At 41.2% G+C, this 15,799-nt stretch overlaps 1 protein-coding gene across 1 annotated transcript; it reads left to right on the top strand.

Moving 5' to 3' along the window:
• The first annotated feature begins 8,914 nt into the window (after nucleotides 1–8,914).
• LOC148509673 (nicotinamide N-methyltransferase-like) lies at nucleotides 8,915–13,241 on the top strand. The gene is made up of 3 exons (XM_088442941.1): nucleotides 8,915–9,062; nucleotides 11,755–11,962; nucleotides 12,806–13,241. The coding sequence occupies exons 1-3, from the start codon at nucleotides 8,915–8,917 to the stop codon at nucleotides 13,239–13,241; spliced, it is 792 nt and encodes a 263-aa protein (XP_088299067.1).
• Nucleotides 13,242–15,799: the final 2,558 nt, after the last annotated feature.

Raw genomic sequence — 15,799 nt, 5'->3', positions numbered from 1 at the left:
TTGAGTTGCTCCTTGGATTTTATTGGATACTTGAAGTTCTGGTGTGTTCAGATTCCAAGCAATCCCAACTGCTCATCTCTAGACATGACCATAATACAATTCTATTACACAGTATACAGACATAAGGACACTACAACCCAAACATGACCTGACCACTGTACATGAATCATATTACAATTCTATTACACTGTATACAGACATAGGAGACTACATCCCCATCATGACCTGACCACTGTACATGACCATAATACACATTTATTACACTCTATACAGACATAGGACACTGCAGCCCAACATGACCTGACCACTGGACATGATCATAATACACTTCTATTACATTCTATACAGACATAGGACACTACACCCTTAACATGACCTGACCACTGGATATGACAATTATCAGGTTTTTTTACACTCTTTTATGACAAAAGACATTGCATCACCCACCATAACCTAATATTAATAATTCTATTTTAATACAATCTCTTCTTTTTGGGAAGTTTCATGCAAATTGCATGAAAATCACAATTTCCACAATTCTACGTTGCAATTCAGTTCTCGTCATAAAACTTCCCCCCTGCCCAGTGCCAGATTAAAGTCCACATGGACCTGGAGCTGAAATTTACAAAGGACCTAAACCCCATACTGTCTAAAGGAACATTGCACACACACAACAACTACATCTACAAGGTGAGCTGGCGAAGGTGGAATCAAATACAACAGATGCAACACAGTTTTGCTCTGTGCCGGCTCATTTTTGTAAAACCCCTGCCTACCGCTACATACATACAAACAGTACACACTACACACAGACAGTACATATACAGTACACACTACACACAGACAGTACATATACAGTACACACTACACACAGACAGTACATATACAGTACACACTACACACAGACAGTACATATACAGTACACACTACACACAGACAGTACATATACAGTACACCTCTACATATAAAATAAGGACTGATGAAACAATTTGTAAAAGCACTGCCTAAAGATGAAGAAACTTTCAAATATCTTTGCACCAAATTTCCTAACCTATCCGATGCTAAACTGACAGAAGGCATTTCTACAGGCCCTGACATTAGAAAGTTAATAAAAGATGAACATTTCGGGCGTGTAATGAATGTTGTGGAACATTCGGCATGGACTTCGTTCAAACAAGTGATTTCAAAATTTTTAGGCAATGTCAAGGATTCAAACTACAAAGAAATGGTCAGAGAAATGCTTAATAGTTACAGAAACTTTGGCTGCAATATGAGTTTAAAGGTACATTTTTTGAATTCTCATATTGAGCATTTCCCGAATAATCGCAGAGACTACAGTGAAGAACAGGGTGAATGGGTCCACCTAGATGTTAAAGATGTAGAAAGAATATACCAGGGTCATTGGGATGTCAGCATGATGGCTGACTACTGCTGAATGATACATACAAAAGGAGAGCAAGCAGACTCTTTTTTTTATGGGGCACTTTTATTGATTTGTATGATTCAGCTAAAATATAACCTTTATTAATATATTAGTTAAAATGAATGAGTCCAAAAATTATTTAGATAAACTATGTTAATAATTATGCTCGGGGTATACACAGCAACATTTTTGTTCAAAAAATATCAGATCCGCAAATATCACTTCACATGAGTTTACTGCAATTTCTCTCATAAATAATGTGGCTACCCAATTCTGCCATTCCTACTAGTCGTCAAGCATATTGATAGGACATGCAAGCAACAGCGAATTTGAGTTCCACATAAGTGCACCCACATGCAATAAATTTCATATTAAATTCAAAAGAAAAAAAAAGGCTTTTATATACACTTTAGTACAATACAATTCAGTCCAGCAAAAAATCATATAGGCTGACGAAGCAAACCTGATTTACATCATATCACAAAACCATGTAATGGATACATAGTTCCAACCTGGTTTATCTTATTCATTAAATATATATTGTGACTTTGTCTGCTTGTGACATGTATCACTTTTGCTGGTAACTGAATAACTAGTTGTATAGGTTGTCTGGGGATCCAGACAACCAGAACACCTTAAGGAGAGGGACACCAGAAGATGTAGGATGAAATCAAAGTTAGTGACTTTATTGTCTCAAAAAACAGGCTAGCACGTATAAAGGAATAGTCCAAAGTACATGCAGTGTGGCTGAACAACGATGATGTGGCTGAATTATGATTATATGGCTATGGAGTCTATGGTGCAGCTAGTGAACCAGAGCGTGGCCTGAGGCTGATGTTGTGACTTAGGAGCCGATGATGTGGCTTAGGAGCAGTTGGTGCAGCAAGGTGCCGATGGTATGGCTGGTGAGCCAGTAGAGTGGCCGGAGGCCAATGTTGTGGATTGGGAGCCAATGATGCAGCTTGGGAGCCGTTGGTGTGGCAAGGTGATAATGGTGTGGCTGGTGAGCCAGTAGAGTGGCCGGAGGCCAATGTTGTAGCTTGGGAGCCAATGATGCGGCTTTGGAGACGTTGGTGCGGCAAGGTACCGATGGTGTGGCTGGTGAGCCAGTAGGGTGGCCGGAGGCCGATGTTGTAGCTTGGGAGCCAATGATGCAGCTTTGGAGCCATTGGTGCGGCAAGGTACCGTTGGTGTGGCTGGTGAGTCAGTAGGGTGGCCGGATGTCGATGTTGCAGCTTGGGAGCCAGGAAATAGTCTGTGCACTGAGCAGCTTGGAAGCCAGGAGAACGTCTGTGCACTGGTGCAGCTTGGAAGCAATATAATTACACAGTATAACTGGCACAGAGTGCAGGGCTGGCTGTAATTTAAGAGAAGCAGGACCCAATCAGAGCCATCTCCAACAGAGAGTAATTCCTAATCACAGGCTGGTGTGCACCTGAGATCTGCAGAAAGGCAGATTATTATTAGCACCTGGGGAAAAAACACAGACATACAGGATTAGATGCAATCTCCAGTAGTAACCAAGGCTGGGAACTGCCACCAAAATGATTCACTACCTGCTGACCCTAACACTAGTATTCCCAGTATATTATCATAGGATTCTATCCTGTTTATAGGAACACAATTACCACATTCATATATCAAATAAAACATGAACTGCGGTGTTAGATCTCTGAGCATATGTATCAATTTATACAGAGAAAGCATGTGTTTGTGTGTCAGTGTTAAATCCTCCAACTACTCTCTGTATATCAATTGCCACAATATTATTAATAAGTGAAATAACAACCAAAGCTCTCATGGCATCTGATCCAATCTCAGCATGCCTGTAGATATAAACATAATATCAGAATATAAAACATCAAACCACACATGCTAATGAGTGCTCTAATTGAGATAGGACTCTCAGAGCTCTCTGTTTCTGTATCACTTGAGATTAATGCTCGTTTAGTGGGTGTAGGTATTGAACCAAATGCATATCACCGTCTATTAAGTCGTGGTGTTTGCAGGGCTGTTTCCATATCAGCTGGTCCCGGTTAAGGTAAATGGAAGAAGATGATCATTTTGCCTGAGCGGCTTGCTCACTTCCTCACCAGTGAGTAGACAAAGCAGGGGACCATCCTTATATAAGGGAATCTATCAAATGGGAATCCGATTAGTAATTAGCATCAATTTAGGCATTTAGGTGTGGCTATTCTTAATAATTAAAGGGTCACTGTAATTTAATCATATTGTCCCATTGACTGTAAATATCCAAAATAGCCCAGCATCAGACCCATAATAGGGTGCATATTGCTGAGCATTAACCATATAAAAACATAAGAAGTTATCTGCAAAATTGAATAGCAGTCAATTACAGAATGAATCAATTACTCAGTACATCAGATAGCATGGCCATGCAATGTCTGATTAAGTCAATGGACATTAAGACTTGGGGCTTTAGCACCCAAAGGACTTAACAAGAATATTAATTATAGTGTATTCTTATGACTTCCATTGTATCCCTCTAGCCCGCTGAACTTGGTTTATCCCAAAATAACATCTTGTATCCCTGTTTCCTTAAAAATAGCTATAAATTGGATAATCAATACCCCTATATTTTTTCTCTCTTTTAAATAACAAACCAGGAAGCTCTATAACAAAAGAATGTAGAGTGGCTAATTTTCGCTATGGATTTATAACGACTGATTACTTATGGAATTTGCATTTTACGTCTAGCTATTTATCCAGATAACCCACATGACTTCTATAGAATCTGTGCCATTCAGTGTCTGTTAGCAGATTCTGGGTCATTACACAACCCATGTTATATGCTATATTATTCCATGATTAATTCTGACTACTGGCATGCCAATGCACCCAGATGAGGAAGCATAGCGGAGACCTGGTCAGTGCTCACTGTAATCACATCATAATAGTGACACTGTAATTTCTTTAACATCTATAGTATGTTGTTTTCATTTTAAGATATGGTATCTGTATTTATATGGGATTTTCTACAAATGTACTAATTCTGCAGGTAACATAATCAGATGCCATGAGAGTGGAGGTTGTTATTTCCTTTTCCCTTTGTTCACTTACTAATAATATTGTGGCAATTGATATACGGAGAGTAGTTGGAGGATTTAACACTGACGCACAAACACATGCTTTCTCTGTATAAATTGATACATAGGACACCGGTGCTCAGAGATCTAACACTGCAGCTCATGTTTATAATTGATATTTGGTTTTGATAATTGTGTTCCTATAAACAGGATTGAATCCTATGATAATATACTGAGAACACTAGTTATGCAGTTACCAGCACAAGTGATACATGTCACAAGCATAAAAAGTCACAATGTATATTTAATGAATAAGATAAACCAGGTTTGAACTATGTATCCATTACATGGTTTTGTGATATGATATAAATCAGGTTTGCTTTGTCAGCCTATATGATTTTTTGCTGGACTGAAGGGTTTTGTACTAAAGCATATATTATTTTTTCTTTTGAATTTAATACACACTTTATTACATGTGGGTGCACTTATGTGGAACTCAAATTCGCTGTTGCTTGCATGTCCTACCTATATATTTGATGACTACTATGAGTGCCAGAATTGGGTAGCCACATTATTTATGAGAGAAAGTAATCTAACGTCAAGTGATATTTGCGGATCTGATGTTTTTTTAACAAAAATGTTGCTGTGTATACCCTGAGCATAATTATTAACATAGTTTGTCTAAATAATTTTTGGACTCATTCATTTTAACTACAGTAATACATTAATGAAGGTTAGATTTTATCTGAATCATACAAATCAATAAGAGTGCCCCATAAAAAAATAGTCTGCTTTCTCTCCTTTTGTACGAATCTTTTGTATTCTGACTCAGGAGGAGCACCACCAACATTTGTGATTTAATACAGGTTTTATGTACATGGAATACTTTGAGTTGGTTTTTGTGTAACAAATATTTATGTGCCAATTATAGGCTCATCTGTTTAGACTAGAGATGAGCAGGTTCGGTTTCCAGAGATCCGAACCCACCCAAATTTAGCAGAACAGAGTCGGATCCAAGCAGGCTCGGAGTTTCCCGCCTGACTCTGATCTCGAAACCGAGGCAAAACCATAGAGTCGGAAATCTCACGGATCGCGAGCTTTCGTCTCTATTATCAATGTAGTATATAAGGGACCATGCGACAGACGCCATTTCACTCTGGCTGTGGAGACTAAACAGGGAGGGTGGGTAGTGTAGGGCTGGGAGAGGTGCAGTCTGCTGTGTCCTGGGCTGGGGACTGCTGATCCATTCTAGGCTGGTGGCAGTGCTGTCACTGTGCTGTCTGCTGTGTCCATCTGGGCTATTGCTGATCCATCTGGGCTGTCTGTTGTGTCCTGGGCTGGTGTTTTTCATGTCTGCTGTGTCTATCTGGGCTGGAACAGAACTGCAGATATATCTGGGCTGGTGCTGTGTCCATCTGGGTTGTCTGTGCTGTCTGTTGTGTCTATCTGGGCTGGAACAGAACTGCAGATACATCTAGGCTGGTGCTGTGTCCATCTGGGCCCAAGTTCTGGACAAAAAATAAAAAAAATAGTAAAAAAAAAAATCAAAGTGTCTTTTATATTATTCTGTGTGTGCGCGCGTGTGTAGGCTTAACCGCAGTACTGCACAAGATCCAGCCAGCAACGCAAGTTGCAAGCTAGTGCTGCCCGACTCCAGTCGTGATTAATCTGTGCTCTGGGACCAAGTTCTAGAGCTGAAGAAAATAAAAATCAATTGTTTTTTTTTCTAATAATTGTCTGTGTGTCTGTGTGTGTTAGGTTTAGCCACACAAGATCTAGCAAGTTGGCAACAAAACCTAGTGCTGCCCGACTCCAGTCATCACCAATTTGTACTCTGGGCCCAAGTTATGGACCCCCCAAAAAATAGTGTCCTTGGTATATTTTTTTACTGTGTGCACATGACTGCACATGTGTGAATTTTGTAACTGCACCTTCGCTACACTATTGGTGCTTGTAACACTGCTTCAAGACCACAGAAAATATGGAGGGTTGTCACATGACAGGGGAGCAAGGCCGAGAACTACATGTTGTAGCTGCCGCCAGCAGTCAACTTCCTTGTCCTCTATGAAGGCCCATGCCTTCAATCCTCAAGGGCATCCCAACCATCATCTTTGCACAGTCCTCAACTGTATTAATAATTATATCAATCAGTTATGAGCCAGCAAGCTGGATGCAACCTTTTGGCCCTTAAACTAGATGAAAAAAAATCAATATTGTGAGGTAACCAAAATTGACTGGAAACAAGTGGAATTAAATGTTATTGAGGTTATTAATACTGTAGGAACAAAAAATGCACATTTTATGTGATGTTAGCTGTTTTTTGGATTTTTTGAGAAATCATCCAGATCCAAAACCAAACCACGAAAACAAAATACCAAGGAAAAAAATCCAAAACCAGATTCAGATGCAAAACCAGGGGAGATCCAGATCCAAAACCAAAACCAAAACACGAGGGTCAGCGCACATCTCTAGTTTAGACCAATATATATTTTTTCTAGTGTGGATTCAGGGCCTGATTCAGACCCGCTCGCGAGCGCTCGCAAGTGGGTTGATGGTGCCCTAGTGTGCATGCGCACGATGGAGGGAGCTCCGTCATGCGCATGCGCGAGACCCGAATAATGACGGGGTAGCCGTGGTTATGAGTCTCGCACCAAAGGGGGCATGCTGTCGATGGTGAGTGACAGCACGCCCCCTTTGGTGTGCATGCTGGGGGCGTGGCTGCCCAGACGGAGGCGTTCCCATGGGAACGCCTACTGTCTGGGTCCGGCCCCACTGACATCACTAGTGATGTCAGTGGGAGTGATTTTGGCTATGATATAGCCAAAATCACTCCAGGGCTTGCGGTCACCGAGGGGGTGTCCAGGGTCTCGTCGCAAGCCTGATGGTCGCGATGGTCTTGACCATCGCGACCATCGTCATGAACGTTCGCATAAGCTGTGGGTGGTAACCCACAGCTATGCGAGCGTCCAAAAGGCCGCTCTGAAAAATAAAACAATCCCTGATTCAGAGCGGGCGCTCGTTCAGAATCAGGCCCTCAATTCCTTGTTGTTATGTGATATAATGCTGGATGATACAGAGAAACAATACAGAAAAAGCTTATATGCGAAAACCGACAAATTGAAGATTGAAGACAAAAAAAACCAAGATATTAACAAGTTTTTCAATAATTATGGTTTTATTTCTATTATTGTTTGATTTTATTGTTATTTTATTATGTAATTAAGACAAAAACACAATGATATTATCTAAACTTCTTCGTATTTCACAATAAATATGTGAAAAACTATTAAACTTCTTGTTTATTCTTAAAAATGTATGTAACCCCCTTATTGGTAAATGTGATGTGGTATTTTTTTTAAATATATCATTTCTTGATGTACACAGAATTATAATTAAGAATATAAAAGTATTATTAAAAAAGCTTTTAATACCTTAAATTTCGGATACCTGTGCTATTATTGATCCTTATATGCATGATGTTGTAAATTACAGTTACTTATGTCAACTTGTTTCATTGCAGGAGATAGAAGATGTCAGTAACTTGCATGATGGACAAAACTGAAGCCTGCAGTATTATAAAGTTCCTCCATTTGGAGGGTAACAGTGCCTGACAAATCCATGATAATATGGTGGCTGTTTATGGTGATGAAATTCCATCATATGACACTGTGAGGTGGAAAAGAAAGTTTCAAACTGGACACATGTTCCTATCAGATGAGCCTCCAGGAGACCCTCGATCATGGATGATCTTGGCACAGTGAAGAAAGTGGAGGCTATTGTCCTCGAAGACAGACAACTAACCATTGAAAGGAATCATGAAAAAATTGGTCTTAGTTATGGAAGTGTGTGGAAGATTATGATAGAGCAAGTGCACATGTATAAAGTGTCATCATGATGAGTTCCCCACTTGCAAATCCAATTAAAATATAATAATAATAATAATAATAATAATAATAATAATAATAATAGTTGTTGTTTTAATAATAATATTAATAATAATAATAAATAGTTGTTGTTGTTGTTGTTGTAATAATAATAATAATAATAATAATAATAATAATAATAATAATAATAATAATAATAAAACAAGTGCTGTAGTCCATAGTACCAAAACAGATTACGTTTATTTTTATTTTAAAACCAAATATCTAAGATTTAGTATAGAGGATTAAACATAAACATAATATTGATGATTCATATCACATTGTAGCGTTGTGACATTATCACCTGGTTAGGTCAAATATTTAATCATTACTAATTGTCATAAGATCTCTGCACATATTGATACATTTATAGTCAGCTGTGTATGAGAACATTCTAGAGAAAGTAAATACTGTAATTATAGGATTCTGCTGCATATAAATAGAACAGCCATACATATTACTATAAGGCTACAGATTCAGATTAGAGACTCATCCCATCCTGTGTGATAGAAGAGAAGAGAATGGAAGCCAGACCCAAGTTGAAGCTTTATCATGTGCATGGGATGGACTCCAGGGACTTCCTTAAATGTTATTTTCATCCAGAAAGTGCATTCAGAGATGAGTCAGTGGTGTTTGTTATGGAGAAGCTGCACAGCGCATTAGTAACAGGTTTGTATTCAAGATTGAATTGTTGCCTCAGATAAATAGCATGGTTATTCTGAATAGCAGAAAAATATAAATGGGAGACTTTCTAGTGTACATGCAGGGGTGTAGTGTAGGTAGAGCCAGTGGAGCTCTTCCTCCGAGCTCTGACTCCAGCTGAGGGCACTAAGCGTGGCGTATAGGCAGTGTTTTTTTTTTTTTCAAACATTTTAAATATACTGTAGAGAGCTATGATTGCCCAGTCATCAACCCAAATGGAACTGCAGCTGTGCAGAAAAAGCACAGACATTGTGTGCGGAATCACGGAAGCACACACTAAAGCAATGGACCGACACTGCACCACTGGAGGAGTCCACTAACCAGTGTATGTGTGTGTGAAGGGGGGAAGTGAAAGCATTGCTACCAGGGCATTAATGATCTTCCTTCCATGGGTGTAAAGATCCATAGAGCCAGTGCACAGGTCCACGTTACTGAAGTGAGACTTAGTTTCAGACTGTACACAGCCTCACAACCCAATTCCTCAGTTTTAAAATATATATTTTTTCAAATAGAGCCTTTAGTAGCTTCTGTCTGGCAGAACCATTGTGATATGTGATGGCCTCTCTCCCTTGCATCACCAGGTACCACCATTTCACCTGTCCCTGATACCTCACCATAAGCATGCACAGGCTCAGAAAAAAAGGCATGTAACAAATCCACACACCAGGGTCATAGGTCCCCCTGGAACATACACTATCTGCCCAAACCCCACCCTAGCAACATACACTACCAACCCTACCCTATGGTACCAGTGACATACACTACCTACCCTACCGTATGGTACCAGTGACATACACTATCCACCCTACCCTATGGTACCAGTGACTTACACTAACCACCCAACCCTATTGTAGCAGTGACATACACTGCAAGCCCTGTACCTGCGGCCCCAGCAACATATCCTACATGCCTTATACCCCAGCTCCTGGGAAATAAACTACACACCCAACCCCTTAGTCTTCAAGACATACAGTAACCCCCTGGTCCAGGAATGTACACTACCTATCTGGCCCCTTAGACAAACAGTACTTCCACCCCCAGCCCTTTGTAATACACTAGTCTCCCTTCTCCCGGTCTCTGTAACATACACTACCCACCCTAGCAGCCCCAGGGACATACACAACCTGCCTTAGCCACAGGGACATAATCTATCCATTCTACCTCACCCAATCCAGGAACATACACTACTCGAACTACACCCCTGGACCCAGGGACATTCAAAATCCACCCTACCCTTCCTCTTTCCTCCAAACACCTTCATGGCTTCTCTTTTTGTTTTATTTGGAGGTGGTCTTGTATTGATCATGTTCTATTTTATTTCATAAACATAATACATTTTGTTTGCTTGTTTGATACTATAATTAAATAAATGACTCTTGTTCTATAATAGGTGCTGCCCTTCCTGTACACTTGTGGCATCTCAGCCCCCTGTGCTGGCTATGCCGAGTCTCCAGATACACTTCTGTATTGCAGGATGGTGGGTGCCTTAGCAAGTGCCTCTCCAGGCATTGCAGCTCCACACTAAACCTCTGTGTACAGGGATAACATGGTTCCTCTGCTGTGTGTAATGGGAACAGGTGACACTTTCCCTGCTCACAAAGCGATGTCAGCTACTGACCTCACAACCACCTGTGGAGCTTTGTTTCTCAGGTGGAAGAGCACTAACCCACCAAATGTTATACACACAGCATAGAAATGGCAGCAGACTCAGGAATCATACATATATTTTCCTGTAACTGAATCACAGAACATAGAGGAATAATATCTAATGTTTCGGGTGTATAGATATATAATATATGCCACACAGGGCCTGATTCAGCAAGGGACACAAGTGAGATATTGCACGGACTTGGCCACTGCGTGTATATGCTAATCAGTGCATATACGCTCGTCAACCACAGCACAAGGATGCAGACACCCAGCAATACATAGTGCCGCCCATCTCCCTATACTCAATGCTCAATCAGTATGCAGGATAGCACAAACATCGGTAACATCGAGAACCATTGGCCCAGACGCACAATAGAGGATGACCTGACCTGGCGCAGGACTTTGCCACTTCCTGCGTGCATCAAACTGTCTGGCTGCGTATGGCGTCACACTGCCTTAATTATGCACGCACCTATAATGGCGTCGCAATGCACAGGCATGCCTGCCTTCGCCAAACCACCCTCCGTCACCACACACAAACGGCACTTCCTGTCAATCATTATCGGAAAGGGTCTGCGTACGCACTGCATTAGTCATGAGAACCTTTACCCGGCCGCAGTGACAGGTTCGCGCACACGCGCATTGCGACACATACGCACGCACTGAGATGCATTATTGGCTGGCTCCGTGCGATCTCTTACTTGTGTCCCTTGCTGAATCAGGCACACAGATGCTACTTTTGTATATTTGCTTATTTGCCAAAACAGTGTCTCATGTATACCATGTGCCCATTACATTCACACAGCTGTGGGAAATGCATTAACTCTCAGATTGCCAGTTATTTAATTTATTGGCACAGATGAGGGCACCTAGGATTATGCCAGGAAACATACACCATGAGATCTGTATCAGTATATGACTAATGCTGGGACTCACATTATCTTTCTTTGCCACTAACTCACTGTAACTGTATAGTATGTTACATTTCTTATCTGAATCTTCCCTGCAGGTCGTATTAAAGGAGAAACTTTGATTGACATCAGTATCGGATCCATGGTTCATCATCTTTTTGTTATAAGTGAATTTTTTAAAGAGATCACTATACTAAAATTAAGAGAGTCGTGTATTATGGAACTCAACAAATGGGTGAACACCCGCACTGGGGCTTTTGATTGGACTCATGCATCTCAGATCGTTACCGAGCTGGGAGGCATCAGGTAAAATGTGATTCTAAACATAGAAGAACATAAAGAATGAGTCAATTTTAAACAATAATAACAAAATTGTAACTCCCCAACTTAAAGAATAACTATTTTAGTATTGAATGGGATCAGAGCGTAATAATAGTGAATATTTCCTAGTTGGATGCCAGTATACCTCCCAATTCAGCAGTTCCAATCATGCAAGTACTGTAGTGTGATGAAAAAATTAAATAGGATACCTTACACATAAAGAGCACTTATACCCTTTTTACACCGGAGCTAAAACCCGGGTTTTTGAACGGTTAACCCGGGCAGCTCCCTGGTGTAAAAGGGCAGAGGGTTGGATCGCTGGGTCGAGTAACCCGGCAATCCAACACAGGTATCTAGCAGGGTTTAACACGGGCTTAGCCCGTGAAACCCTGCTATGGGAACAGCGCACTCTGGGTCACGATGACCTGAGTGCGCTGCTAGCCGGCCGATTGGTCCGGCTTCAGTGGCGCTTGGAGATGACGTCATCTCCAAGCGTCCACTTTCACTCCGCAAAAGCCGGGTCTACGCAGACCCGACTGCGGTGTGAGCAGCGCTGAGTCGGGAATATCCCGAGTCAGCGTCGGCAAAATTCCGGGTCTGATCCGGATAGGAACTTTGTTCCAACTCCGGGTCAGACCCGGAATTTAGGTGGAAAAGGGGTATAAGAGAGTTACAAGTAAAGTGTTTATGCTCTTTGAGATGATTGTTTTATTTTTATTTTTTATGTGGCCAAGGTATAAAGAAACTGAAGTGAAACATACAGTTCTGCACTGTCATTTGAACACTTGTTACTTGTATTATATAATGTAAAGGGTTCATTTATTTTAGTGTGGAAGAACAATACAAGGAAGAAAAGTTGAAGGAAAAAATTAAAGACATTGTGCAAATTGACTTCAGCAAAGAAAACCTCACGGATCCGGTGGTGTTACCACAAGCTGACTGTCTACTGACTGTGTGGGTGCTTGATCCGGTTAGTCAGGACCAACAAGATTACATTAGAAACCTGAAGAAGATGTCAAAGCTACTTAAAACTGGGGGAAAATTAATTGTAATTGGGAGCTTAAATGCCACATATTACACAGCTGGTAATGATAGGATACATATATTTAACTATGATGAAAGTTTTGTAAGAAAGGCCCTCACTGATGAAGGATTTGTAATTGGTTCCTGTGAATTACTTGATAGAAAAGTAGAGAGTGATCTCATAGATTATAAGCAATTGATTATCCTTACTGCTGTCAAAGGGAATACTCAGGATGTCTGAGAAGTGGCCATTGGCTGGATTAATTAATGCTTCAAAAGCTTCTTAATAACTACTGATCTAGCTTAGTTATTCTTACCTTCTATAGCTTTCAGCCATTTACTAAATCTTACATACTGTATAGCTCTTAATACCCCTATTACACCAGAGGTAAAACCCGGGTTATTGCAGTGTTAACCCGGGTAGCTCCTCATTGTAAAAGCGGAGAAGGTTTGATTGCTGAGTCCAGTGACCCAGCAATCCTTCCCTGGTAACTTTAACACGAGAATAACCCGGTTTAACACGAGAATGACCTGTGAAACCCTGCAGTGTGAACGGCACGCTCCGTGTCACGATGACCTGGAGTGCGCCGCATGCCGGCTGATTGGTCCAGCTTCAGTGGCACTTGGAGATGACATCATCTCCAAGCATCCACTTCAATGCCGTAAAAGCAGACCCTATGCAGGCTATGCAGACGCGGCTCCGGTGTGAATGGCACCGACTAGGGAATATCATGGATTGGTGCCGGCTAAATTCCGGGACTGATTCGGATTGGAGCCCTGTTCCAACTCTGGGTCAGACCCGGAATTTAGGTGTAAAAGTGGTATTAGTGTCTCTCTGGTCTATACAGTAGTTGGAATGGACCAGTTAGGTGATACAAGTTTAAGGCAGGGCTATTAGGAAATTCCAGGATTATGGCAGAGGAATTACCTGTTTTTGGAAAAAAGTACCAGTACTTAGGGCCTCATTTAGAGATGGAAACTAACCAATGGTGAGCAGTCTGCACATGTGCGTGTGTGAGTGATATGCTGCGGCATTTGGGGGGAGGTGCAGGGGAGTTCCCAGGCAGGGTTCTGGAAACAGCATCGCCCTCATTTTCCACGAGGGACAAGGCCAGGGTCTGCATAGGTGGATGCAGATTTCCAGGACTCACAGCTGTCAGGATGTGGTCAGGCTGTGATAATCTTCAGTTTACGGCAGCCTGAGGGTTGTGATGGTCGCGATGATTGCGATAGTGATTACAGGCAGCGACCTTGGTCTCAGTGCTGGGATCACAGATGCAGCAAGGAAGTGTCTGTTTCTACAACCATCATGACCTGACCACTGGGTATGAGGATAATACACATCTTTAACATCCTATACAGAAATAGGACACTACACCCCGAACATGACCTCACCACTAGGCATGATCATAATACAATTCTATTACACTCTATACAGACATAGGACACTACACCCCCAACATGACCTGACCACTGTACATGATCATAATACACATCTATTACACTGTAGTCAGACATAGGACACTACACCCCCAACATGACCTGACCACTGTACATGACCATAATACACATATATTACACTCTAGTTCAAGTTCTGGTGTGTTCAGATTCCAAGCAATCCGAAATGCTCATCTCTAGACATGACCATAATACAATTCTATTAAACTATATACAAACATAGGACACTACAACCCCAACATGACCTGACCACTGTACACGAATATTATTACAATTCTATTACACTGTATACAGACATAAGGACACTACACCCCCAACATGACCTGACCACTGTACCTGACCTTAATACACATCTATTACACTCTCTACAGACAGGACTCTACTCACCCAACATGACCTGACCACTTTACATGATCATAATATACATCTATTACACACTATACAGTCATAGGACACTGTACCCCCAACATGACCTGACCACTGTACTTTACCATAATATACATTTATTACAACCTATACAGACATAGAATACTAAATCCCCGTAACATGACCTGACCACTGTACATGATCACAAATCATCTATTGCTCACTATATAGACATAGGACACTACACCCCTAACATGACCTGACCACTGTACATGACCTCAATACAATTCTATTACACACTATACAGACATAGGACTCTACACCCCTAACATTACCTGACCACTGTACATGACCATAATACAATTCTATTGCACCCTATACAGACATAGGACACTGCACCCCCAACATGTTCTGACCAGTGCCAGATTAATGTCACCATGGGCCTGGAGCTTAAATTTATGAAGTGCCTAATTTGTGCCACTGCAGTAGGTGTGACCAGCCTTGCAGTGGTGTAACTAGTGATGGTGAGGCGACCACTGTGCTTTGGTCTAAACTTTTCTGGTACTTGCTCAAACACACCATAGTATACTACCCCATTCACATTTAGCGGCATAATTTTTTAAATATATTTGCGGAATACCACCCATTTTCTGGGGGTCACCAGATATATTAAGCTTGCTTGGGACTGTAGCAGATACATCCGATCTTAGATATCTGCCATGATTCCTCCATTTCTGACCACAAAGCAGACCCATAGGTTTCTATGGGGGCTGCTATGCTGTCAGATTTACCAAGTTCTGAAAGCAAAGCCTATAGTGGCCTATGGGCTACTGTACACCAGATTTTTTCAGAGAGTGATCCTCCATCTGGCCCTTGTAATGTACAGTATGTACTGGCCAATGGAGCCCATGTTCTGGCAAGAGATTATTTCTAAATTCACAGGAAAATTTAAATTTTAAAATTTAGGCAAAATAA

This window comes from Taudactylus pleione, unplaced genomic scaffold, assembly GCF_031769625.1.
Source record: "Taudactylus pleione unplaced genomic scaffold, aTauple2 ptg000318l, whole genome shotgun sequence".
In the NCBI taxonomy this organism is placed as follows: Eukaryota; Metazoa; Chordata; class Amphibia; order Anura; family Myobatrachidae; genus Taudactylus; species Taudactylus pleione.
Note: the sequence above shows the minus strand (reverse complement) of the source record. Positions and strands in the feature narration are given on the sequence as shown.

Coding starts and splice junctions, on each gene's coding strand:
- LOC148509673 (XM_088442941.1), top strand. CDS start 8,915: ATGGAAGCCAGACCCAAGTTGAAGCTTTATCATGTGCATGGGATGGAC. Junction 9,063..11,754: donor GCACAGCGCATTAGTAACAG/GTTTGTATTCAA, acceptor TCTTCCCTGCAG/GTCGTATTAAAGGAGAAACT. Junction 11,963..12,805: donor ACCGAGCTGGGAGGCATCAG/GTAAAATGTGAT, acceptor CATTTATTTTAG/TGTGGAAGAACAATACAAGG.